Genomic DNA, 24,399 nt, shown 5'->3' with positions numbered 1-24,399 from the left:
TGGTTTAGTTGTCGTGTTTCCTTCCCTCGTTGTGACAACAGACATATCTTGCACCATATTGCAAAAGGATTCACACTCTATCCTCCGCACATCAGATAAAGACATGTGGCCTTCATTTTATTCCTTAATTTTTAAAATGTGCAAATCCCAGAGTATACTGCCACAGTTCTATGAGCCAAGCTTCGACTGCAGGCAGAAGTATTGAAGCATAAAGGTGAAGCACAGGCAGAACTCTTGAACTTTTTAGTTGGCTAGATGATCAAGAGTAGCCCTGCTGGCTTGAGTGAGAATTCGAGATGAGCGCTTGAAACGGAAAAGGCACTTCTCTAAGCCTGTCTTTGGTGCAACAAGGGCATACATTTGAATTTAGATATGAGGAAAGGAATGTGGTCCTTGTGAAAAGGATTTGTAATATGTTCTCTTGTTACCCAGAAGCAATTGAAGGGGGGCAAAGGTAGAAAAGGTTGTTATATTATAAGCCTCAAAAGGGTGGCAGGCAGCAGCATTTTATACTCTGTGAAGATGAAGGTCCAGGGTAGAGGTGATTGCCATAGAGTTTGAAGAAGATTAAGGCATTTGTGGAAAGAACAAGATAAAATAGAAATGTCTTGAAGGACTAAAGGGAGAAGCAGCAGCTGATTTGGTTGATTTTGTGGTGCAAGGTTCAGATTACTATTAAGGTACAGGCCAACATTTTTAATCTCTGCATAGAAGGGGTTGCTGAGGCATGGTAAATGTTGGATCCTAAAGGTAATGCCAAAGGAGAAAGTAACTGAGGAAGTAATTCCTGAGACACCTTAAACACTGGATAGATGTATCTATGCGATTACTACGCAGCACAAAATTGCGATTACGAACATATTGAATTCTAAAATTGTGATGCGCAGCGACCGCTTTCCCGGCATCCCCCGCCCTCCCAAACCTACATTTTTGGCAGCATACACAGAAGTGTGCCACCGACTCCTCTTTCCCTGCAGCGTCAGGGGCCCCCTTTTTTTTTTTTCTTCTTGCCCCCTGCTTCCAATGTCATGGAAGATGGGGACACCTTTGCAACCCCCGAAGCCCATAAAGCCGAACAAGGTGAGTGGGGGGCTTCTCCGCTCCCCATTTTCGGTATTATGAGCTTCCATTTGATTTTTTCCAAGCCAAATGCGCAGTGAAAGCGCATTCACCATTTTTGTACTCGTTTATTTCATCCAATACCTTAATGATCGACAGCTGCTTTACTCTGCGGAATAGGGGATTGTTATGGAGATGTGATGTGCAATATTGGTCACCAAACAAGAGAGCTAATGCTACAGAAAACTGTTCCTTTAGTTTGTTTTTACTCTGCTTAATCTTTATTTGATGCACCCATCAATCTGTAGTTTGGCACTCTATTCCGGAATGACAAGATGCCATATAGGATAGCAGTGTTTATTTTCCTTTGGAAAATATTGAGGGTGGTATTCAAGCTCGATTACAGGACGGCAATACCTGGCTTGTGCTTTCATACTTGTTGATCAGCATTAGTAAGAGGTTTTCTGTCTGAAGTGAAAAATAAGCAAACTTTCCTGTGGTCAGTGATGGTGGTTGCTTGCATTAGCCAATTACGCACTTTCTCGGGTGCTGTTTAGCCCAGAGCTGTTACAGTTTTAATGGTTTTGAAGCAAGGCCAAAGTGTACAAACCCATGGGCCGTCTGGGCACAGAATCTTATCCCCTTCCCAACAGCCGAAAAAGTGTCAAACCCATGTTCCATTTGCCATGCACATTCACATCGGGGACGGCATTGCCATATGGAGGCTGCACAAATCTCCTCAACAGTGGACACGCCACCAGTCCAACTTGTCATGGTTTTAATTGTGTTTAACATACAGATTTACGAAGTCCGAACTTTATGGTAAATAGTAAGCCTAGACATTGTAGACTGTTTGGGATACCGTTTTTACTATGAACAGTGAGAGCAGTATGTTGTCGAAACCAAAGTGCATCTCCTGGCATCCTTACGTGTTTGGCAATCTTGTTCTGTCCTGTTGATTTGTTGTGATATAGTTCATGCTTGTGTTTGTCGTTTTATAAGCACAGCTCTTGCTGATACCATGGCCCTTTTACTGACCTGTTTGTTTCTGGCACACAGGAGGATCGTCGAGAGTCCAAACTCACTTTGAGGCCTCCAAGTCTCGCAACTCCCTATGCACCCCTGCAAAACTGGCAGCATCAGCCTGAGAAGCTTATCTTTGACTCGTGCGGATATGAGGCAAATGTGAGTGGGGGGTTCTTGGGAGGGAAGAAAATAAGACCTGTGTAAAGTAATCATGTCATGTATTTTTCGCAGTAACATTGAAGGCAAAGGGTTCCTGTGTTTATTCAGTAGAACTCTTTATCAAGCTTCTCACTAGCAAGGGTTTGCAATCACATAGAGCCCACCTCTTACACAGTATCGCTGGATCTTTTCGATATGAATTTTAACAGCTGTCAAGCTTAATGTGCAACATCCAATTAATGTAGTTGAGTCAATACCAAAAGCAGGCAGGTAGAAACCATCAATACAGAGGACCTAGTATAAGGAAATGTTCTGCTGATGTACTTCAACGGTGGCATGACCTTGTTCCCCGAGATTCCAATTCCATACATACAAGGTATTGCACCTGAGCCTCCACTCTGTGCTAAGTGGAACCCACTTCTTTGCAGTAGTTTTCTTTAGCTTCCTGCCTTGTCCGGTAGTCTGGTGGTGTGATGGTTAGTGGGGTTGTCTGATGCTCATGGAATATCTTCAATTGAGCAGCACAATTCTTTTGATGAAATAGGCCACCTCATTCTCGAATGTTCCAAGGCTTCCTCCTTCCATCTCATTAAATATTGTCATCTTATTAAATATTGCCCTTTCGGTGGCCTGATTTCCTCCTCCTCTTATCATTTATCGAAAGTTGTGCAAAAGAATAGTTATAATTTTGCAGGTGTGAAGTATTATTTTTTTTTTTTAAAGAAATGGGCAAGCATTAACATAATGTCATCACACAAGGTCTTAAACATGGGCAGTCAATCAATGCCCAACAGGAGCTTTGGTGTGGCTGATAAGCCTATCTAGCAGCAGAAGCCCTGGACCGCAATAGAAATATTATTCCATTTCAACAAAAGAAGAGTTGTGATTGACTGAACGGTTTCTCATAAAAATAAATGGACTTGTTAGTCCATAGGTGAATTATCCAAGCATTCGCCCTGAGCACCATGAAATGGAGGAGCTCAAAGAAGACCCTATGACTGGTGTAGGGACCATCTTAAAGAGAGATTCGCAAACTTCAACTTCCCACCACATCAGACAGGAGATTGCAAGGAGGAGCTCCAACGTCATGAAGGATGCTCTGGTTCTGATGGGCCGGTGTCTGAATGGGAGTCCAACAACGCTTAGTGTATCACCTGTTCAGAGCTTGTAGAAAGTCCCTGGAGCAGCTCTCTCAGATGTTGTGGTTGTCCACTCCATGGGCAGGGTAAGCAGCAGAGGGCCGCCCCACCTGGAGAGGGCCATCTGCATGCCTTTCAGAGCCTCGGGGACCCTAAAAGAGACAAAGAACTGCACAGGAAGCACCAGGGTCTTGTAAATGAACAAGTGGTATCCAAATGGGCAAGGTCGGCACCGTAGGACCTTGTCCTCTGAGGAAACCAAAACATTTAAATAACTCAGGAAGGCCTACAGACGAAGATCCAGTGAAGTAGGTTGAGGGGTTTAAAGAAGCACACTAGTAACACTTACCAAGGTCACTGGTGGGGGTTATGAACAAATAACAGTACAACAATCTACTGAAGGGTCCCCATGACAAAGGAGCAGTGTGTGTGTGCCCTGCTAGGCATCAAAGGAAAGGGTCCAACTTAGTGACAGCTACGTCTCTGGCAGAATGTGGTGCTCACAAAGTTTGTTTGTAAATACTGGTGAGTCCTGAGGTCTGAGGAGCACAGAGGTGGTGATTAGACTTGTCCTATCCTGACCAATGAAAAAAGCACTGCAAACGGTTCCTTCAAACCAGAGGAGTGGCAACGCTTTTGGAGATGCTTTTGCAAACTTCTATCGTCATCCTCTGTCCTGAAGCATCAAAATAAAGTCGCCACATTTGCAGAGTCTCCGCTTATATCCCCAAACTGAACGTAAGGCCTAACCCTGATTGCTGACCAAGCACTTGTGCACCATTTAAACTTTTGACAGACAGCCAGCGAGTGCTGGTAACCACACCCAATCTTCGCTGGCATTAGAAGAATCGGACATCCAACCTCCAGGCACACACAGGAACACTCATCCAGCGGCTTTGTGGGCAACTGGTTGGCGCTCACATCAGAATAGACCCTCTGGCTATTCCTGGTTGTCATGCACAAAGGACAACCAAGTATATTTGCCAGGTTACTGGATGTAAACAAACTAGAGTGGCTATTAGGCTCTGCCAGCAAGCAAAAAAGGCTTCCTGTTTGGTGAAATGACCACACATGATGCTCCCACCAACCAGACCCTGGCCACAGTCTAAGCAAGGTTTCTTGCCCAGGGAAGCTAAGGGACACCATCACAGTAGACCCCATATTAGGGAACCTGAGGTCTACAAGAGATCAAAACCTCACAGCTGTGTCCCCAGGTAGACCAGGATAGGGACTAATTGAAGGGAAAATGATCACAGGAAATAAGCGAATGTTCAGGGTACCTACAAAGCGAGCAAAAAGATAATTTTGTATGTCATTTCCTGTTACACAGTTAGCACTCTAGTTTGCTTGGTTAACATTCCGTGCTTTGGGATTTAAGGTGCAATAAGGTTCTTTGAGAACGTTCCCATACAATGTATTCAACAAGCAACCCTGACTTCTTATTGGAACATGTGAAAAGTTATTTCTAGCACTATTCATAAGGCATGGTATTACAGGGCTCCCTGTTCATCCATCTTCAAATGGATAGAATGTATGGCTATAGAAATAGTTTATTGTGAAGAAAACCAAACCCTTTGAAATGTTTGGATGAATATATTGCCAGGTGGTGCCACCTACCCTCCCCAACCTACTGTCCATCCTGGCCTCAAAACACCATTCCTATGTTAAACTGTGAATATGTATTACTCCTACATTTCGTCCCCTTTCCTCCATACTTATGGGACATTCCTTCGTCCTGTGGGACGGGACCGGAGCACTTTGTAAAAGCATCAAATTTTTCAAAAATGTGTCCTTCCTCTCTTTTTACACGGGGTACCGCACGTGGCCGTAACCCCGCCCTCCTTAGCTCTGCCCAGCACATCGCCCCTCAGTCCTTTTCTCCGCTCGTTCGGGACTGGACGCACTTGCATCTACGGAATACTTTTTTCCTTCCAGTTTCCTCCTCTCTGGCTTAGCGGTCGCGTGGTAGTCCGTCTATGCCGTTTCAGCTAGACTTTCTAAATTGTTCTTCCTGTCAGCGACGTTTCCCTAGGGTGGATCCCCATCCTCTTTGCTTAGTATTTGGGTCCGGACCACCGGTGGGACTCGTGCTTTTATTGCGACTCCCTTTCGGTCCGGGCGCTTCAACGTCGTTTAGAGCAGTGGGAGGTGGTGTTCACCGTATTCCCCCGGTGCATTTTCAAACTTTCATCGCCGAGAAGAAGAAATGCCCGGTGAGTTCTTTACTTTTTAGAGCACCCCGGCCGGGGGACTCCTTCCTGGGGTCTTCCCGGTCTGGAAGGAGCGTCAAAAGCTCTATTACTGGGGCTTGCCCTGAGGTGCCTTCCAGGCCTAAAAAGTGTACCAGAGTTTTCTCCGAGGGCCTCCGCAAGGGGCCTATTGATACTGGATTACATTGCGAGGCCCCTCCCGTGGGGGCTGTTTGTGGGCCCAGTTCTACTGAGGCATCGGGTACCGGAGCTTGCTTCGAGGTCTCCTTGACTGGAGCTTCCTGTAAAAACACAGGGGTACTCGAACGGAAGTTCGAGGCCCGACGTGAAGAGGCTTTTACCGGACTCTGGTCCGAGGTACCTCGTTAGATGTTAAGGTGACCAACAGTTCTGAGAGGCCGGTTAAGGTCTTGTCGGTGAGGTGTGTTCCTCATCGTTCCTGCTCTTGTGGTAACTCCAGTTCTGTTGAGGGGGCAAGGAGTGAGGTTTTGAACCGCAATCCCTCCTTTACCGGCAGTGCCAAGGTCCTTCCTTTGAAGGCTAGTTTGGCTGTCAGCATGCCACAGAAACATCCTAGGCCACACAGTACCGGCTCTGCTGAGGTTCCTTGTGTTAAGGCTAAAATGAAGACCCCTGACCCACCTGTGGGGACCACTGCCTCACTTCCACACGTCGCAGTTCTCCTCAGGTGCCGACAAAATGGAGGCCGTTCCCGCCAAGACCACAGCGACTATTTTGGATACATCCCTTACGTCTACGCCATCGGCTCTAGGTGTAGGGAGTGGCTTTTCAGGTGAACACCGGTTTCCTTGTACACATCCGTTTCGACCAGTTTATGACTGGAACGCTCGGATGCCCCTACCTCACAATGTCTCGCTTCCTGCGGCATCAGCGCCCTTTATGTGGACACCAGTGGGGAAGGGCCCTCTTGGCAAACCCTCTCCCTTACGTCCCTGGAATTACTCCCCTCATGAGAGACCTCCTCCGGTCACGCCTAAATCTTCGACGGCGGATGCCTTTTTCGCCAAGTTTCAAAAACATATGCATTCTGACCCCATGAAGGAGTACTTTCGAGGCTTGTTTAGTGAGATATACCCGCCTGCGCCGTCAGTCCCAGCTGCGGTTCCTGTGGTTCCGCCGATGCCGCCCTAACTCGCTGGGCCTCGCCCGACTCTTCCACCCCTGCCTCCGTTGTCCCCGGTGGACAAGGCCATTGTGGTGCCTGATGCGACTCAGCCTGATCCGGACCTGCCGGACGACGCACAGGGCGATCAGGACAGCGAAGACCAGCCCCGCTCTATCAGAGCTTTTCACGACCGGGTTTCCTCACATGTGTCTGTTGGTTGTTCCAGTGCCCGAGGCACCCGCTCCGCAGGAGGGCGTGCTTTTGGGTGCGTTCACCTTGCCTCCTTCGGAGCGTACCGGCTTGTTCTTGCAGAAGGACGTTTTGGCCGAGGTCTGTAAAGTCTGGAAGAAACCACACCCTGGACTGTTTGTCAACAAGAAAATTGACGGGCGCTATGGGCTACATTCGACGGAAGAGGTGGCCTTAGCGTCATGTCCGCCTCCCTCCTCCACAGTAGTGGCTGCGGCCACTCTGTAATCCAGACCTGCGGCATCCTCTTCGACGGCTACACAGGTTCTGAGCAAAGAGGACAAGCTTCTTGACTCCCTTGGGACGAAGATTTTCGCTAACTCAGCCCTGCAACTGCGTCAAGCCAATGCAGAAATGGTGTTAGCGGGGGCGAATATGAAAATATGGAAAGGTCCGTCGGAGTTTGAGGAGTTTATTCCCGCTGAAAAGCTTGAAGATTTCAAAGCGGGATTCTCGGATGCCAGGGTCCTGGCACAGGATCTGCTGGAGGCTGCAGCGCATAATGTTGACACCTCGGCCCGGGGCCTTATGCTTGGCGTGGATATCTCTTGTCAGGCTTGTCTGCACGCCACCAAGATCTCTAAGGAGGTGCAGGATAACATTTTGGACCTGCCTTGTGATGGCAAGGAGCTCTTTCATTCTACAACAGACGTGGAGCTGACCAAAACTAAGGACAGCACTCAGACCACCAAATCCTTGTCTGTCCAGGTAAAACCACTTTTCAGGACACAGAGATCGTTGTCGCAGCCTCGGCCTTCCTCTGGTTTCAGGGGTTTTCTAGATCAAAATTCCTATAGGGTCAACACCTGTTCGGGAAATTCCCGCCGAAGGCAGCAACTGAGTCAGTTTTTCTCCCGCTCCTCAGCCTCCTCCTCAGGTTCAGGTGGTGCTGCCACCGAGAAACCAGCTAAATAGGGTTTTCTGCAGTTGCACGAGACCCTGGTGGGAGGATGCATTGCGTCTCATTGGAAAGCGTGGCAGACCATCACCGCGGCCCGGTGGGTCTTGTCAGCCGCTAGGGCGGGCTTTGGCTTACCCCTTCCCCCTACCCCACCCATCAATCCTCCCTTCCAGCAGTCAAGGTCGCCCTCCCTCAGAGCCAAGATTCAGAAATTACTGGATCTCAGTGATGGAACCCATTCCCCTAGAGGAGCGAGGGGAGGGCTTCTACTCCCGGCTCTTTATGCTGCTCAAATCCAACCAGGCTGGCATGCGCACCATCCTAGACCTTTCCCAGTTCAATCTTTTTCTACCTCAAGAGAAATTCATGATGATCACGCCTGGTCAGATAAAGTCCTCGTTGCAGAAGCGCGATTGGCTCAGCGTGGTGGACCTTCAGGATGCGTATATGCATATTCTGATCTGGAATCCACACCGGAGATACCTATGGTTTTCTGTGGGGGAGGAGCACTTCCAGTTCTGAGTGCTCCCTTTTGGCGTCAGCTCGGCACCGCATGTCTTTACGAAGATGTCGGTTATCGCAGCTTATCTTCAGCTTCAGGGTATCCATGTGTATCCGTATTTGGACGATTTGCTGTTGCGCAGTCCTTGCCTGCTGAAATCCACGAGCAATCTTCAGTCTCTCCTCCAGCTACTGTTCCACCTTGGGCTGTCGGTGAACTGGTGGAAATCTTCCATGATGGTCTCTCAGGACTTGACTTTTCTTGGGTTTTTGTTGGAACACGATTGACTGCCGAGTTTACCTGACTGGGGACAGAACGGCTGATCTGTTGGCCACGTGTCAGATCTTTGCGCAGTCAGAGAGCATGGCGGCCTGGTTGTTCCAGAGGCTTCTGGGCCTCATGGCCTCGTGCGTACTGGCTCTTCTTGCTGGGCTCAAGATGAGGCGGACGCAGATGGCTCTTCGGAGTTCTTGGCGTCTGGCTGTGGATCTGGACTGGACCTTATGTGGTGGTCTTCTCTCAGCAACCTGTCGGTGGGCGTGGGTTTTCAAGACCCCACCCTGATGGTGACAATCATGACCGACTCCTCCCTTCTGGGGTGGGATGCGAAGTTGGATCTTCAGGTCTCTGACCTCTGGTCGCCCAAAGACAAGTTCCTTCACATGAATCTGGAGCTTTTGGCGATCTTCCTGGCGCTCAAGGCGTTCAGGACGGTCATTGCCAACAGTGGTTCGTGTCCGCACGGACAATGTGTTGTCCATGTTTTACACCAACAAGCAGGGGGCACCAAGTCTCCGCCTCTTGTGGATCTTGCCATTCAGATTTGGGAATGGGTGGTTCAGCATGGTGTCTGGCTGGTAGCGGTGCACATCCCAGGCCAGCTGAACGTCACGGCAGATGCCCTCAGGCGACATGGCATCTGAATGTGGTCCTTACGGCCTTGTGCCATAAGCCTTTCGAACCAATGGCTACAGTGGATCTTAAGCACCTTTCGTGGAAGGTGTCTTTCTTGGTCGCCGTTTCTTCGGCAAGGTGTGTGAGTGAGCTCCAAGCTTTGTCATTGGAGCATCCCTTCTTGGTTTTCCACAAGGATAAGGTTGTCCTAAGGACAAATCCTTCTTTCCTACCAAAGGTGGTTTCTGATTTCCATCTGAATCAATCTCCCTGCCTGTTTTATTTCCAAACCGGGCTTCGGAAGCGGAGAGGCTTTTGCATTGCTTGGCTGTTAGAAGAGCTCTTAAGTTCTATCTGGAAAGAACATCTGAATTTAGGAGCTCTTCTCAACCATTGGTGACCTTTGGTAATCCGCTAATTTAGCAGGCCTTTGAAGCGACTATCTCCAGATGGATTGCTGCCTGTATTACGGAGTCTTACACGGTTCAGGGTCTCCATCCTCCTAAAGGGATCAATGCACATCTGGTACGGGGCAAGGCAGCTGCGGTTGCCTTTCAAAAGTATGTCCCCTGGGAGACCATCGCGAAAGCGGCTACTTGAGCCTCCCCATCGGCTTTTTGTAAACACTACTGTTTGGATCTGAGCTCCAGATCTGACGCTCAGTTTGGCCAGGCTGTGCTGAAAAACCTTTTTCAGTAGGGGGTTTACATCCACCAGTAGTTCCTGTGAGGAGTGCTTGGGAATCTCCCATAAGTATGGAGGAAAGGGGATGGGACGTAGGAGTATAATAAGGTTACTCACCGTGGTGACCACCTTAGTCCTAGTCCATAGTCCCCTTTCCTCCATACGCCTGCCCACCGTCCACTCTATTAAAGTTCCTCTATTGCTTAAAGGGGTCCGACCTGGCGATAGAAAAGGACTGATGGGTGATGCACTGGGCGGAGCTAAGGAGGGCGGGGTTAGGCCGCGTGCAGAACCCTGCGTAAAAAGAGAGGAAGGACACATTTTTGAAAAATGTGATGCTTTTACAAAGTGCTCCGGTCCCGTCCCACAGGACGGAGGAATGTCCCATAAGTATGGAGGAAAGGGGACTATGGACTAGGAGTAAGGTGGTCACTACGGTGAGTAACCTTATTAAATTGTGACACTAAGCTTATGTTTAGTGTACTAAGCGTACTACATCTGTTTCATGGTCTATCTCCCGGATTTCTATATTCCATTACCTTTCCTCCCCAACCGTCTACTCATTCCCAGATAAATTCAATATTTTATGAAGGTATCACAGGTATTGAGGTATTGAACTTGAAATGCAGGATGTCAAACATTCTCAAGCTTGCTATCAATCATCGCACACAATCTGGTACCTTTGCAGCTGTCCTCTTCGGGCAGGATGTTTTTTTTTTTTTGCATGACCTGACCAGTGTGCTCATTGCCTGTGTATGGTGCTTGTCCTGCATAGAATTATAAAACTTTTTACATCTGTAGTGTGTTGGTTCTCGATAAGATTTGGTGGTTGCTGACAGGATTCCTTTTAATTTTCTAGATAGCGGAGCATCAATTCCTTTTAGTTTTGGGATTTCTGTTTGTGGATATACAGTGCACATTACGGAAGGGCAGTAATCAAGCCAGGGCTACATGAAAGATCTTATTTCAGCACAGTGGTGGGTCTCAAGGAGCACAAAAGACTTTCCTCAGCATCAGAGTTTATTTTTTAAGAACACTCTTTTCTGAATGGTGAATACGATGGTTGCATAGAACCAGCCAACAAGATGTTTTACTTTGATCAAGTGTGCCCTGATGAAATTTGTTTCAGATTGTGCCTCCTGATTGGGCTGTGGTGCCTGGGCCGGTCACAGAAGAGGGGTCATAGCCCATCTATATTCGGTGGTAGGGATCAGGTAATGCAATAGCGTGAAGTATAGTGTATTTTGTTATAAATGTCCCTCATTAACTGTTTAAAGAAAGTTAATTTGCACTTGATCAGTCGCTATAGTCCTCTCTAAAGAGGAAGTGGAAAATTCCATACTCCTTTGTATAAGGCATCAGTTACAACAATCATTTGGGACTTTTTTCCGGGATTAAGAAAGAATACAATATTCCCATGTTATTTTTGCGTAACATTCTCATGAAAAATGCTTGGTTACGTATTTTGGAAAGTGGGAGAAATTATGATAGATGACTAATGCATCCAATGGAGACTTCAAAAGTATATGTGCACATTTTTGATGTGTGTAAGAATCATTTGATAAGGGTTGGAGTATTTTGATACATTCTGAGATCTCCAGCAGATCACACTATAGACTTTGCCTAAAAGCAGACCTGTCGGGTATGCCAACTTGTTTTTTAATTTGTATTTAATAAAAACTTTCTTGCAGTATTTGGGCTCGATGCTGATCAAAGATCTCAGAGGGACCGATTCGACACAAGATGCCTGTGCAAAGATGAGGGTAGGTGTTAAAAGGAGTATTGCATTTCTAGCACTTCCCATAAGGGAGCAGTCTGTAATAACCTCTTCACGTGTACAATACGAAGTTTGCTAGGAAATGCAAAATCCAATGCCCGCAAATTAGGTGCGCTTTCTGCAACATAAATTGGCAGGCAAGAATGCCAAGAATTTGTTTTTCAGCATCAAATTGCACATATGTTGTCTTAATTTGCTATCTGCCAAGTACAAACTGTATTAGGTGTCTGCTATGCCTGTAGTTCTGTGTGGGGGAGGACCATAGAATATTTCAGGAGGCTGACTCGCGCAGTTGGGGTTGAGGGGAGCACAGGAGAGAAGAGCACCTGAGTGAGCGGAGGCACAGTTTAGTAGTATGGGGCTGGAGAAGAATCAGTCTCCTCCTCTATTACATGTATGTTTTTAATAAACCTACCTGGACACTGATATATTGTGCAGATTGAGGAAAGGTCTTCTGGCAGTGAATGAAAACGGTTGAAGGATTGTTTTAAGAATGTTTCTCTATGGTCTATAGTTGTGTGCCCTGTAAAGTATGGAGCATCCCATTGATAACTGGTACTTGAAGCAATAGGTGGAGCTGTACTTCATAGTGTAGTGCCCATTTTGAAAGCGGCACAATGTGGTTATTGCCCTGTTAAAGTGGATTTGTAAAAACCTTGGGGGGGAATGAATTGAATTGATGTTTTATTTAGATCACGCTTGTACACAAGTGTTTCAGAGCGTGACAAGGCAAGGGAGGGGAACAGGGGTGAACAAAACAACCATCTTACTAGGCCCATTGAAATTGAGAACGTGCAAGTGCATGGGAAAGGGAAAAAGGGAAAAGTGCATGGAAGGAGGGAGAAGTGGAAAGTGCGGAGAAGAGGAGAAACGGATAAAAAATAATAAATGAAATAAATAATAAAGGCAATAATCTGTGGTAGTGCAAGCCAGCAAGTGGCAAGTGCTGGGTTTAGCAGACAGGGTATGTCTGATAAGTGCAGAAGGAAAGGAAGGGGGTGTGGGACTGTATCGTACAGATGCATACCCCAGTGCAAGGGGTGGCCTGGAGGCAGTGCAGGAGGGTGGTAGGGTGAGCAGGTAACTAGGCACGGAGGACAGAGGGTGGCCAGGTGCACAGTGTCGAGAGAGAAACAGATCAGCGGGGGAGCAGGAGGGCAAAGGCAGAAGCAAAGAGGAAGGTCTTGAGGTGCTTCCGAAACCTGAGACGGTTCTCCTCAAGTTTCAGAGTCGCAGGGATGTTGTTCCAAAGGGAGGCTGCAGCCAAAGTCGGAGATCTACCCCCATCTCGTTTCTTTGAAAAACTACTGATCCTGAGGGTGTTGCAGTTAGAGGAGCGAAGAGCTCGAGAGGGGAGTTATTTACAGAGAGATAGTTGAAGGTATTTTGGACCCAGGCCCCAGGAAGCCTTGTGGACAATGCAGAGCGTTTTGCATTTAATCCTTGCATCCACTGGGCGCCAATGAAGGGATTTCAGAGCTGGAGAGATGCGATCCCAGGGCTTGAGGCCAAGGACAAGTCTCACAGTACTGTTCTGGATTAGTTGTAAAGGGCGGAGTAGAGGCAGGTAGATTTAGAAGGGGGCTGTTATAATAGTCCAACCTAGAGAGAACCAGAGCTTGGGAGACATTGAGCTTCTGGGGGAAGGAGAGGCAAGGCAGAGTACCTCTGAGGAGGTGCAGTAGGAAGTTTGACTTTTTAGAGACGTTGGTGGAGAAGAAAAGATGACCCTGAGGCTCTTAGCCTTGCAGGTAGGGGTAAGAGGAGGGCCAAGGGAGGCCGGCCAGAGAATCAGTGGAAAGGATGGTGCAGGTATACTGATGAGGAGGATCTGTCTTGTTGGCATTTAGACAAAGATAATTGGCGGCACACCAATCTTGAATGCCAGTTAGGCAATCCATGATGAGAGAAGGAGAGGAGTTGGCTGAGGGCAGCCTGAAAATGAGTTGTCGGCATAGTAATGGAAATCTGAGCAGAAAATAGCAATGCGATGAGCGAGAGTTGCCAGGTTTTGGTTGGAATGCCAGGGCGAGAGGTTAGACCCCTGGGGAACACCACAGGTGGAGAGGCAGATAGATGATAGCAAGGACCAAAGTTGGACCTGGGAAGGTTGATCAGAGAGGAAAGAGGTCAGCCAGGCCAGAGCATGATCGGTGATACCCAGGTTATCACAGAGACGGTTGAGCAGGGTGATATGGTTGACCGTGTCGAAGGCAGAAGAGAGATGGAGTAGGATGAGGACAGAGGGGATGTTAGAGTCAAGGTTGGAGAGCAGATCTTCACGTCTGTTCAGGAGAGCAGTTTCTGTGCTTCTGTCAGCTCTGAAGCCGATTGGTGGCCATGGAGAGAGCCAACAGAATCGGAATGAAGGTTTAGCTGAGAGATGACCAGCTTTTCAAGGGGTTTACCCAAAAAGGGAGTCATGGAAATTGGGCGATAGTTAGCCTGTCAAGAAGGATCAGCTGTGGGTTTCTTGAGAAGCGGATGCACAAGGGAGTGCTTCAGAGGGGAGGGGGGAAGGATCCTGAAGCAAAGGAGAGTTTTCAGAAATCGGCAAGGGCCGGAGCAAGGGTATCGATGTGGTCCTTGAAGGTTTTAGAAGAACGTGGATGAACCTGTTTTGACAAGGCTTTCATAGTTTGTTCTTGTCTACCGATCTCATCAGGGGAGAAAAGAGGAAAGCATGAGGTGGCTGAAGGAGGGTCAGCAAGCGCAGAGGGAGAGGGGATAGGGGAGATGAGGGTGGACAGGATGTCCTGAGTTATTGAGATTGAGTGAGAGGCAAGGGCATTGCAAAGAGCCTGGGAGGCAAAAAGAGGGGTAGAGACTGCAGCAGGGTTGGCTAGCTCCTTGCAGGTTTTAAAGATTTTTGCTGAGTCGTTAGATACCGCAGAGACATGATCTTGAATGTGGACTCTCTTCTTGGGAAGGACAGAAAGTCGGTATTGCCTTTGGAGCAGGCGAGAGGCCAGTTTGTCAGAGGATGAACAAGAAGCCCTCCATTTCCTCTCAGCCTCCCTACACTTAAGTTTAAGTGTAGCTAGATCAGAGTCGTACCAGGAATTGCACTTGGCTTTGGACTTCAAACGGATCATGACGACCGAGGCAAGAGCATCAAGAGTATCAGAAATAGAAGAGTAGAGCAGGGACAGGGCTGTGCCCGGGTGTTAGTCAGCCAGGGGTGGAGGTTTGTGTGGGGGGAGAGATGGTGGCAGCGAAAGCCTCAACTGACACACGATTCATGGGCCGGATGGTCGAGAAGGTAGGTGGCAGTTTTGGGGTAGGCTTGGCTTGGGGGCGAAGAGATAGAGAGATGAGAGGAGGCAGTGATCACTCCAGGAGAGAGGAGTGGTCAGAGGGGTAGAGAAGGGGTGGCCAGGGGAGATCAAGACATCAAGTGTGCCCTGCAGAGTGAGTCGGCCAGAAGGGAGGATAGAAAGGGAGAGGGAATCGCAGAGGTCGCGAAAGATTAAGGATGAGGAACAGGGAGAATCCAGATGGATGTTGAGGTCACCAAGGAGGAGAAATTGAGTGGTTGAGGCCAGGAGGGAGGAGGAGAGGTCTCTCCACTCAGAGAAATTAGGTGATTTGACCAGGGGGCAGTAGAGAGTAACAGTAAGAGTGGTTAGGAGAGAGAGACACTGCAGACAAGGCATTCGAAAAAGGAGTAAGTCAGAGTGGGGTTGATAGAGGCAGGAATCCACTCAAGAAAGATGAGGGTTACTCCCACTCCAGGCCCAGTGGTTCTGGGCGCAGAGAGGATCTTTGTCGCCATCAGGGAGGAGAGTGTCAAAGCTTGTGACAGAGCTGGCCGTGACCCATGTCTCGGTAAGACCGAGGACATCGAGGTCAAGTTCTTCCAAGAGGTGGCAGATGTCAGAGGAGTGTTTGACAGCAGAGTGAGAGTTGAGAGTGGCAAGATGAAGAAGTTTGCCTGCCATAAAGACCTTCCGGGGAGGGGTACAAATCAGGGGTACACCTTGCGGAGGTGTGGAGGGAGCCTGAGGTGGGGCAGAGGAGAGGGGGGGACAGAGGGTAAGGTAGCTAAGGATGGAGAGGAGGGGACAGTCGGAGATGAAAGGAGGTTGATGAGGCGTGGGAACCGCCTATCGAAGAGGAGGAGATAAGCCTGAGGGCCTTCGACCATAACAGTGCCATTTAGGTAGACATTTATGACGACTCTGGAGGAGTTAAAAGAATCCACAAGGACTTCCCAGCAGGTGCCACCATTAATGGGAGAGCAGGAGACCGGCTAGAGCACAGAGATTATATGAGGGGTCCATAGATCAGGCGAAGGAGCGAGAAAGAGGATGTCGGGTCTGTCTGGAAGAAGCGCTGGAATATGTTTCTGAGATGGGGAGACCTGGATTGGAGGCCAAGATATCCTTTTAAACTTCTTACCAGACTTAGTGAGAAGGGAAGGATAGTTGATACAGAAGCAGTTGGAGTAGATGGGAGAAACAGATAGTGCCATGGGTGAGTAGAGAGGGGAGGCAGTGTGTTAAGCAGGATTGTATGCAGTACCCTTTGGGTGCGCTACAATAACCTTGACCTCCTGGCAATAGGGACCCAACCTTTGGTATAAGGCTGAACTACACAGGTTGGTAGTGTCTGAGCAGCCAGGCTTATCTCAAAGGGGGTCAATGTGAGCAGTAATATTGTGACACAGTTTCACAATAAAGTCATTCAAATAAACACTTATACTCAAGGTTTCTTGATACAACAATTTATTTCACAGTCGTTTGTATAAGCCTTCTTCAGAAGGGAGCAATATACATGTAACAATTAAAATACACTTCAAAACACACTCTTAGTTTCTCTAAATCAGAGGATCCCCATTGGGGATGGCACACAGACACTTCCTATACCCTCAGGTGACTTAAATGGCTAGGACACTGTGGACATTGATTTATCACTGGTACATTTAGAGCAATACTGAGTTTGGTGTAAAAGATAAAATCGAGGACTAAAACAAAGGTTAACAAATAATTTCATACACAGTTAAGTACTTTTGAAACCTTCCAATGTTCAGTAAATTAACCCTTTTCTGGGTAAAAGATGAAGCACGGGAGTCAGAGTTAAGAAGTCACTCAGGGAGCCAGGACATCCAGTGTTAAATGCACAATGTCAAGGGGAGCTGAAGATCATCTTTGCAGGTAGGTAAAAAGTCTTGCACAATGTTTTTAGAATGTTTGTAGAAAAATAGAACACTTGAAGGCCACAAGCTGGGAGGCTTGTGAGGGCAACGCTTTAGCAACTCTGCAAGGTAACCAAGACTGGTCTCAACTGAGAGCAAGCAAGGCTACACAACAAGAGGAAAGTTCTCTTAGACTTTCAGTACCACTGATTAAAGGGTTCCAGCTGGCTTCTGTTCCTGTACAGCTCTGCAGATCTGGTTGTTCCCGAGCCTTAGTTGTGGGGACAACAGGGAGGACGTCTGGTATCTCCTGCTTTGTAATGGGAAGGTCAGCAGCAGCAATAGGCAGACTTCAATTCAGCGGTTCTTCTATGAGTCTGACAGCAAATAGCAACACTGAGGTTCTTGGATACCACTTCAGACTTTCCTCGCATCTGGGGTCCAGCACACTGAGGTGGCTGAGGCTTGGTCAGTCCTGCATCAAGGAAGTCCGCTCAGGTCCGACTTAAAAGTAACGCACACAATCTGGTGTTCCTCTCCCTGGCACTTCGGTTCCAGCAGCAGCAGCAGTGGAAATACAACCAGCTTCGAGAGGATGTCCAGACAGGCTTACTTTGGAGTTGATAGGTGCCACCAACTCAAAGGGAGAAGTTGTCTTTGCAGGGCTTCTCTAGTCGAGGCGAATTCAGAGCTTCAGCACAGCAGCAGGGCTTTGCCGGGCAGACCAACAGTCCTGGAGTTGCAGCGGGCGTCTCTTCCAAGTTCTTCTTTGGATTCCTTCGTCCAGTGGTCGACTCTGCCTTCAAAGCCAAAAGGCCTCGCCTTTTATGCAAGTTTCTCCCATTCATTCCATCCTAGCTTTCAGTCACACAGCAGGGTGACTGTCCTTGCCGGACAGCCAGCCAGCCAATCACATTTGGGTGCATTCCTGTAACCAAGGGGATTAAGCACAGGGAGTTTCGGGCACCTGCCCCTGCCAGACATATTGAAGCCAGAGGCGGGCTTCACTCGTAAATTCCGCCAAAGACAAAACTAACAAAGGGACCAAACCTAGTTTGGTGCGCGGAGTAAGTCTCAGAAATGACCTTTCCAACAAGAAATGGCAAAAAAAGACCGGGGCCATTTTGACAAAAGGGGCACCTATGGGTGTCTTGCTGCAGCTGTGAACACAGCCCGCAGTACAAAACCCACAACGGTAGTGAAAAGTAAACCACTGCCACCAGCCATTAATTGTAGAAAGGGTAACATAAAAATGAAAGGGTACATAAAAATGTTACATGAGAAACTAGACAAAGGGGATACTAAGTAACCCCTCCAGCACCCTATTGTAAGATAGTGTGTGCTGGGTCTAGAAAGTTACAAAATGTAAGTAAAGTCAATTTCACTTCACTGCTCTTGGAACAGTAGACAGTAGTTTCACCAAGAGAAGCTATTTAAATCTTCGGGAAATCCAAGAGACTTCCCTGTGTCACTACACTGAAGGTGCTTTGTGACACAATGCAAAGATGATGCCTATGTAGTTTCAGACTCCACAGTTAAAAGAAACAGAGAATAAATTGCATTCAAATTACATGAGATAAAAAGTCCTAAAGTCCATCAAAAAAGAGCCAGGGGGTCTGTAAGGTAGAAGGGGAATTAACACATTTCTGAGAATTCTCCCTAACACAGTGTGAGGAGTATGCAAGTACAGCGGTGTGGAACAGTCACTGGGCTAGCAGGTTACAAATAATGGCCAAAGTTAAATGCAAAAACACACCCAAGTCTGGCTTTCCAAGTTAAATGCTAAGTCACTGTGGGTATAGAATCGCAGTATGAATCAGGAGTTAGAGGTGAGAGCAGAAACGAGTGCATTAGAGAGCATAGCAGCGAGAACTGAGAACAAGCCGAGAAGGGAGTAAAAGTCCCAAGAAGAGGAAAAGGCAATCAGAAGGAGGGAACTAACCCATGGTGAGTGAGGTAAGAGAGTCTTGGTAGTCCAGTTTCATAGCTGAATGAGGTAGCAGCCTCGGGTAGAATTGGCTTGTGGCAATAGTCTCCTGTGGCGTCCTGGTAGTGGACAGGGAAGCAGACAGGGGCCTTAGGAGTGGGCCTTTTTGTAAGGGGGGCCGGCTGAAGCGTGCCAATCCCTCGTTGGACAAGAAAAACAACCCCCCAGCCAATGCCCGAGCAGGATGGAGAAGGGCAGATTTGCACACAGTGCCTCCCATAGATATTTGGCCAGGGCAGCCATGTTGGAAGCACCACATAGTGACTGGGTTAAAGGCAAAAAGTTCAAAAACAACCAAATTCCTTAGTGTAGCAGGATAATGAGAAGATCCTGCAAGTGACCCAATGTAGTGCTGTAAAAAACTGGCATTTCGGCACCAAAAAATAAATGATTGCAATTTTAATTTTTTTGTCGGTAACGTGCCCAAAATTATTTCGAGGTGCAGAGATTGATGAAGAATTGCACCTACCTCGACCTGAAGGCTGCAGTCAGCCCTGCACCGATAAGGACAGAAGAAAAATGTAGCCGGTGAAAGGCTGCAGGACCTCGCGCTCCATAGTGTAGAGAAGAAATATATATATATATATATATATATATATATATATATATATTATTTTTTTTATTATTTATTTTATTTTTTTTACGAGGCCACCCTATTCATGGTAAACAGGGAAGACACTGAGAGGTTGGCTAAAATCCAGTCAAGGTAGTGTGGATGAGCAGTTAAGGCTTAGTCTCAGGAAAAATGTGAGTGTGGTCTAGGACTACAATGCGTCCACACAGAACGTCACCAATAATTCTCTAGCCTTAAGTGTATAAGAATAGAATTATTTATTAAGCCTTGCTTTATGAACACAGTGTTAGGGTAGATTTTTATTTATATTCACAATCTCCTCCACGTGTGAAACCCCCAGCACATTTTGCTGGACGTATGGATTTTTGGTCTGTTCCCCTGAGTGAATGCAAACCTTTTTCCAGACTCATTATTTTACCCTAACTTTTGGGATACTTTGTATTTCTTTTAGTAACTCTCTTGGAGAAATGCTTTCCTCCAAGTTATATGGCTTCTGTCTTTGACCTTTGTAGCACACCACACTTTCTGTGCAGTGTTGCTGGGAGCCCCTTGGGCTTCACTTTTTATTTTCCATTATAGGGAATAGTTTCATCCCTCCTAACTTTTTATATTGTGAGATCAGCACACCCCACCTCAATATCCCTTTTCTCACTGCTCCTGTAACTTTCTGGTTGCAGTGAGAAGCAAATCTGAATGGCTGGTGGCAGCGATTGTATGCTACTTACTTGTGCAGTTTTTACTTTTAGGCTGTACTGACAGCCACGTTCGTGCAGAGAAGGGTCTCAATTGGCCCAAAATGGTGACAGTTTTAATTTTTCGCCATTTCTTGCTTGTGTGTCCCTTCTTGATCCTTCTTCTGTCATGCAGAGTGGGAGAGGTCCTGGTTTGACTTTTGTCTTAGGCAATAATCTTTGGTGAAGCCCACCAAGGCATCATTGTGTCTGTGAGGACAGGTAATGGGGGAGGACTCCAAACTCAGCTGTTCTGCCTGGCAGGTCTGAAAGTGGGGCAGCTCAACCGATAATCTCCTGCCTCTCGCCCTGCAGTGTGCCTGGCGGGGGGGGGGGAGCTGGCTGTCCTGACAAGATAGCCACCACCCAGGATTTGAATGTTGCGTGTGTGCTGATTGGCTGGGTTCCTGCATAAAAGGCATGGATCCTGAGGCTGAAGACAAGCTGACCACTGGAACTGAAGAAATGACGAGGAGAGATGACTGGAGATGCTTTCTGTGTAACTGCGATTCCTCTCCTTCCAAGCATCATAAAAACTCAGAAGAGGATGACTCTCTCCCTTAGATTGGTGGGACAAATCAGTCTTGAGACGACCTGTATTCATTTCGAGCCATCCCATGACAAGGTGTGACCTTCACAGGTTGTAAACCGCCAATACTCTGGGACCTGTGGCCAATGTGCAGTGCATAGTCTTCCGTGTTCAGAGTACTAAGGTCCAGGAGGGATCCCCTAGAGTTGCAGGTAAGTAAATCAGTGGTTATAAATAGGCTCAGGGAGGTTAGGATATCCCCACTGAACGGATGCCCTGAAGGGCCAGTATCCAAGGGCAGACGGTTTTACCACTTAGAGTACAAAGGGTTGTCCCCCCAAAGTTACTAAGGGGGGGTTAGCAGGATGCAAGGGATCTGCAGCCCCTAGAGTCACAGGATCACACAAGCAAGCCCTAGGTAGGTTATACCACAGGCAAACAGTACTTTTGGATGAAGAAGCAGTTGCTGTAGGACTGTGCCAGCGGAGAGGCGACAGCAGACCCGGTCTCCGGGGGAATGTCCAGCTGTGGTGCTTCCAGGTGATGGCTTGTTGGTGGCTTCTGCAGGCTCGGTGGACAGACGGTTGTTGCGACAGTCAACTCTCCTCGGTTTCTCGGTCCTCTCCCTGGTGAGGGGACTCTCTGGAGCCTATTCGATTTGTTGCAGACTTAGGATGCCCTCGAAGTTGCAACCAAACAGTGCTGCCGGGGACGTTGCACAGCGATGCAGCACAGGACCCCAGGATTTGGAGGTTTACAGGCCCAGGCAGTTGCAGCTCCTCTGGGGATGGCTCAAATTGTAGCATGTCTCTAGACAGATTAGGCCCACCAGTCTATTGGAGGAAGTCGTCTTCAGATCTTTCCTGTTTGTTTGAGCGATGATGTCCAGACAGCAGCTGCAACTCAAAAGGCTCTGGCGGTTGCAAATGCTGGCAACGTCCTTCATCCTCCTTCAGAATCTTCTTGTTCCATTGGTTGACTTTGAGATTCTGCTCCAGTACCTCTGGATTTATCCAGATGAGAGGCAGGAACACTGGCTGGGTCCACCAATAATGTCCCATACACCATTCAGACTTGAGGGTGGCTGTCCAATGAGGACAGCCAGTTTGAACTGGTTTCCGCCAGGCACACTGCAGGGTGAGAGGCAGGAGATTATCGGTTGAGCTGCCCCACTTCCAGTCCTGCCAGGCATCTGGGAACCTTTGCAGGCTTTCTATGAGAAGCCTGGCCAAGACAAATGGACAAATGAAACTTCCTCCACCCAGAATGGTACAATAGATCAGAATGGACAAGCCATCTTTTCGGGACTTAAATAAGGCTACCATTTTTAAGTATGGGGTGCCTTATGTACCTTTTATTGCAGCTGCGAGCACAGCCTGCGATGGAAAGTACCGAAAAGGTTGTGTTAAGGTTCAATACTGCCACCAACCTGAACAGATGGGTTTGGCACAGTAACAAAATGTTACTGGAGAGGCCAGAAAAGGGATACACTGTATATCCCCTTAGCACTCCACATAAACTGGTGTGTGCTTATCTCCAAAAGAACATACAGGTAGGATAACAAGTATCCCCCTGCCCTAGTAGCTGCAAGAGTTAGGGAAACAAGAAAAATATGAAGGAGAAGCACTAACAGTGTCTGACAACACTGCACAGAAGTTGCTGTGTGTTGTTCCATTAATACAGAGATGCCTAAACATTGGAGGAAAGTAGAACTCAGAAAAGAAATCCAAAAAAGTGGCTAAAAGGTTTCTTAGATCAGACTAAAAGCAGAGGTGATTGTGGAAAAAAGCTTCCACTCACCCAGAAAAATCAGACCAAAAATGCAGGTGTCCAGCAAAATGTGCTGGCAAAGGAGTGGGGATTTCACACAAGAAGATAAATCTACCCTAACAGAAACATAGAACGTGTAAATATTATAACCATAAGATGCAGCAAGATCTGAAGTATCAGAATAAACAAGCTGAGGTCTGAGACTACCAGATGGTAGATAAAGTTAAGATAACAAAACTGTAGTGGAATCTAAGAAGCCTGAGAGCTGGGAGAATGATGGTGTGTAGATCATGACAAGGGAAGGGGGTAGATGGAGGCACCAGCATTCTGGGGAGAGTCTAAGATAATAATCAACAGGAGGTAAACCAGATTCAGCACAAGAATGATGTGCTGGGGGCGTGGCTTGGAGCTGCCGCTATCGGCATGACTTCGTAGAAGCTCCTAGCTGGCCCGATGCGCGGAACATAAGATCGCCGTCTCCAGACCCCGTTTTTTTGCCAAAAAAAGGACCACAGCATGGGGGAAGCTCTGGAGCTATGGTACGGAGAGTGGCACCCGGATCAGTGCCCAGCCTGCCACGATCGGACGCATTTAGAGCCCGGGGATCCTTTGGCAGCAAGATGGCGGCCGCTTCACTGAACCACGAGAGGCGGCGGAATGGGGGAGGGGCAGCCGTATGAACACAAGGGCTGCCGAGGAACTGTGGACCCACGCGGTATGGTAGTGCCGTAACGAAGAGTGCCGTGTACCAGCAACCCTCCAGCCAGTCCCGGGAGGCTGGGGGCACTTGATACCTCGCCGACGGAAGGCTCCTGGAAGACACTCAGCAGCGGAGCAGTGAGGATCTCTGATGGGCGGGGGGAGGACTCGAGAATCACTGGGCTCTTCCCTCACACTTCAGAGGATCCTGATCGAGCATTAGCCCGCATCCCTGGTCCGGATTGCTGGAGGGGAGGGGGGAGGGCATAGAGGTGGCGCTGCACGCTCCAAGGCAGAGATCGGAGGCTGTGGCGAACGGCGTGATTGCAAAGCCATTGCACTGCACGTTAGTGCGCAGGTAAAGATCGGGCTCGCCGGGTCCCCCGCAGCCTTGGAGGAATAAAGCAAACACGGCAGTACTGCGGAGACAGGGTGAGGAGTGGGGCATTGAATGCAGCGATCCCATCAATCGCAGGGTTGAAGAAGGCAGAGGCGGGGAATCATTACCCCGTACATCCCCCGGAGGGACCACTCTCAAAGGTATAACGTACAGTGATCACCGGCCCAAAATCACCAATCACCAAAGAATCGCTCTGACCCCTGGACCCCTCTGGCTCACTGTCGCCCCTCACCCGGCAGCAGAGTAAACAAGCGTAAAGAGCGCCAAAGGGGGTGACTCGGAGTCTAATCAGGGGCAAGGATGTCTAGAAGCGGGAAGATATCAAAGCAAACAGACATTGCAGCATTGATGGCCAATGCCCTGACCGAACACTCCAAGAAAGGGGAAACGCCCGAGACTCTCCTCGGCGAAAAGAACCCCGCCAACGAGGCATCAGCGAATAATGCAGCACAAATGGTAACTAAGAATGACCTGCAGGAACTGCTCGCGGCACTGACGAAGAAAATTCATAAAAGCACAGAAGAAGTAACCCAAAAATTAAACTCCTTGGACAAGAGAGTGATTGAGGTGGAGAGAAGGACAGCGGAGCTCGAGTCAGAAGTCTGCGACCAGCGGTTTGAAGGTGAGATCGGCAGGGATAGAATCAGAGCTCTGGAAGAAAATCGATCACGGAGAAACAACATCCGCATCCGGGGGATACCGGCATCCATACCGGACACAGAGCTAAGGAACTATGTCTCCCAACTGCTTCGATTCATCATAACCCTGCCGGACGAGGCATCCCTGGAATTGGTCCGGGTGCACAGGGCGGCTCGGAGGTCGACTTCCAACTTTCCCCCAGATGTA

General features: G+C 48.2%; 1 protein-coding gene across 9 annotated transcripts in view; it reads left to right on the top strand.

Annotated features, from left to right (window-relative positions):
* The window catches only part of ANKS1A (ankyrin repeat and sterile alpha motif domain containing 1A), an 855,968-nt gene that overhangs the window by 770,027 nt on the left and 61,542 nt on the right, over positions 1-24,399 (top strand). For all 9 annotated transcript variants that reach the window (XM_069633488.1, XM_069633494.1, XM_069633490.1 and 6 more), the window contains 2 exons: positions 2,119-2,244; positions 11,641-11,712. In XM_069633488.1, the coding sequence (XP_069489589.1) occupies positions 2,119-2,244; positions 11,641-11,712 (198 nt within the window). The remainder of the gene's footprint in view (positions 1-2,118; positions 2,245-11,640; positions 11,713-24,399) is intronic.

The sequence above is a fragment of the Ambystoma mexicanum genome, chromosome 13 (genome assembly GCF_040938575.1).
Source record: "Ambystoma mexicanum isolate Mex_15411 chromosome 13, UKY_AmexF1_1, whole genome shotgun sequence".
NCBI classification, from domain to species: Eukaryota; Metazoa; Chordata; class Amphibia; order Caudata; family Ambystomatidae; genus Ambystoma; species Ambystoma mexicanum.
This window is presented reverse-complemented; position numbering and strand designations above follow the sequence as displayed.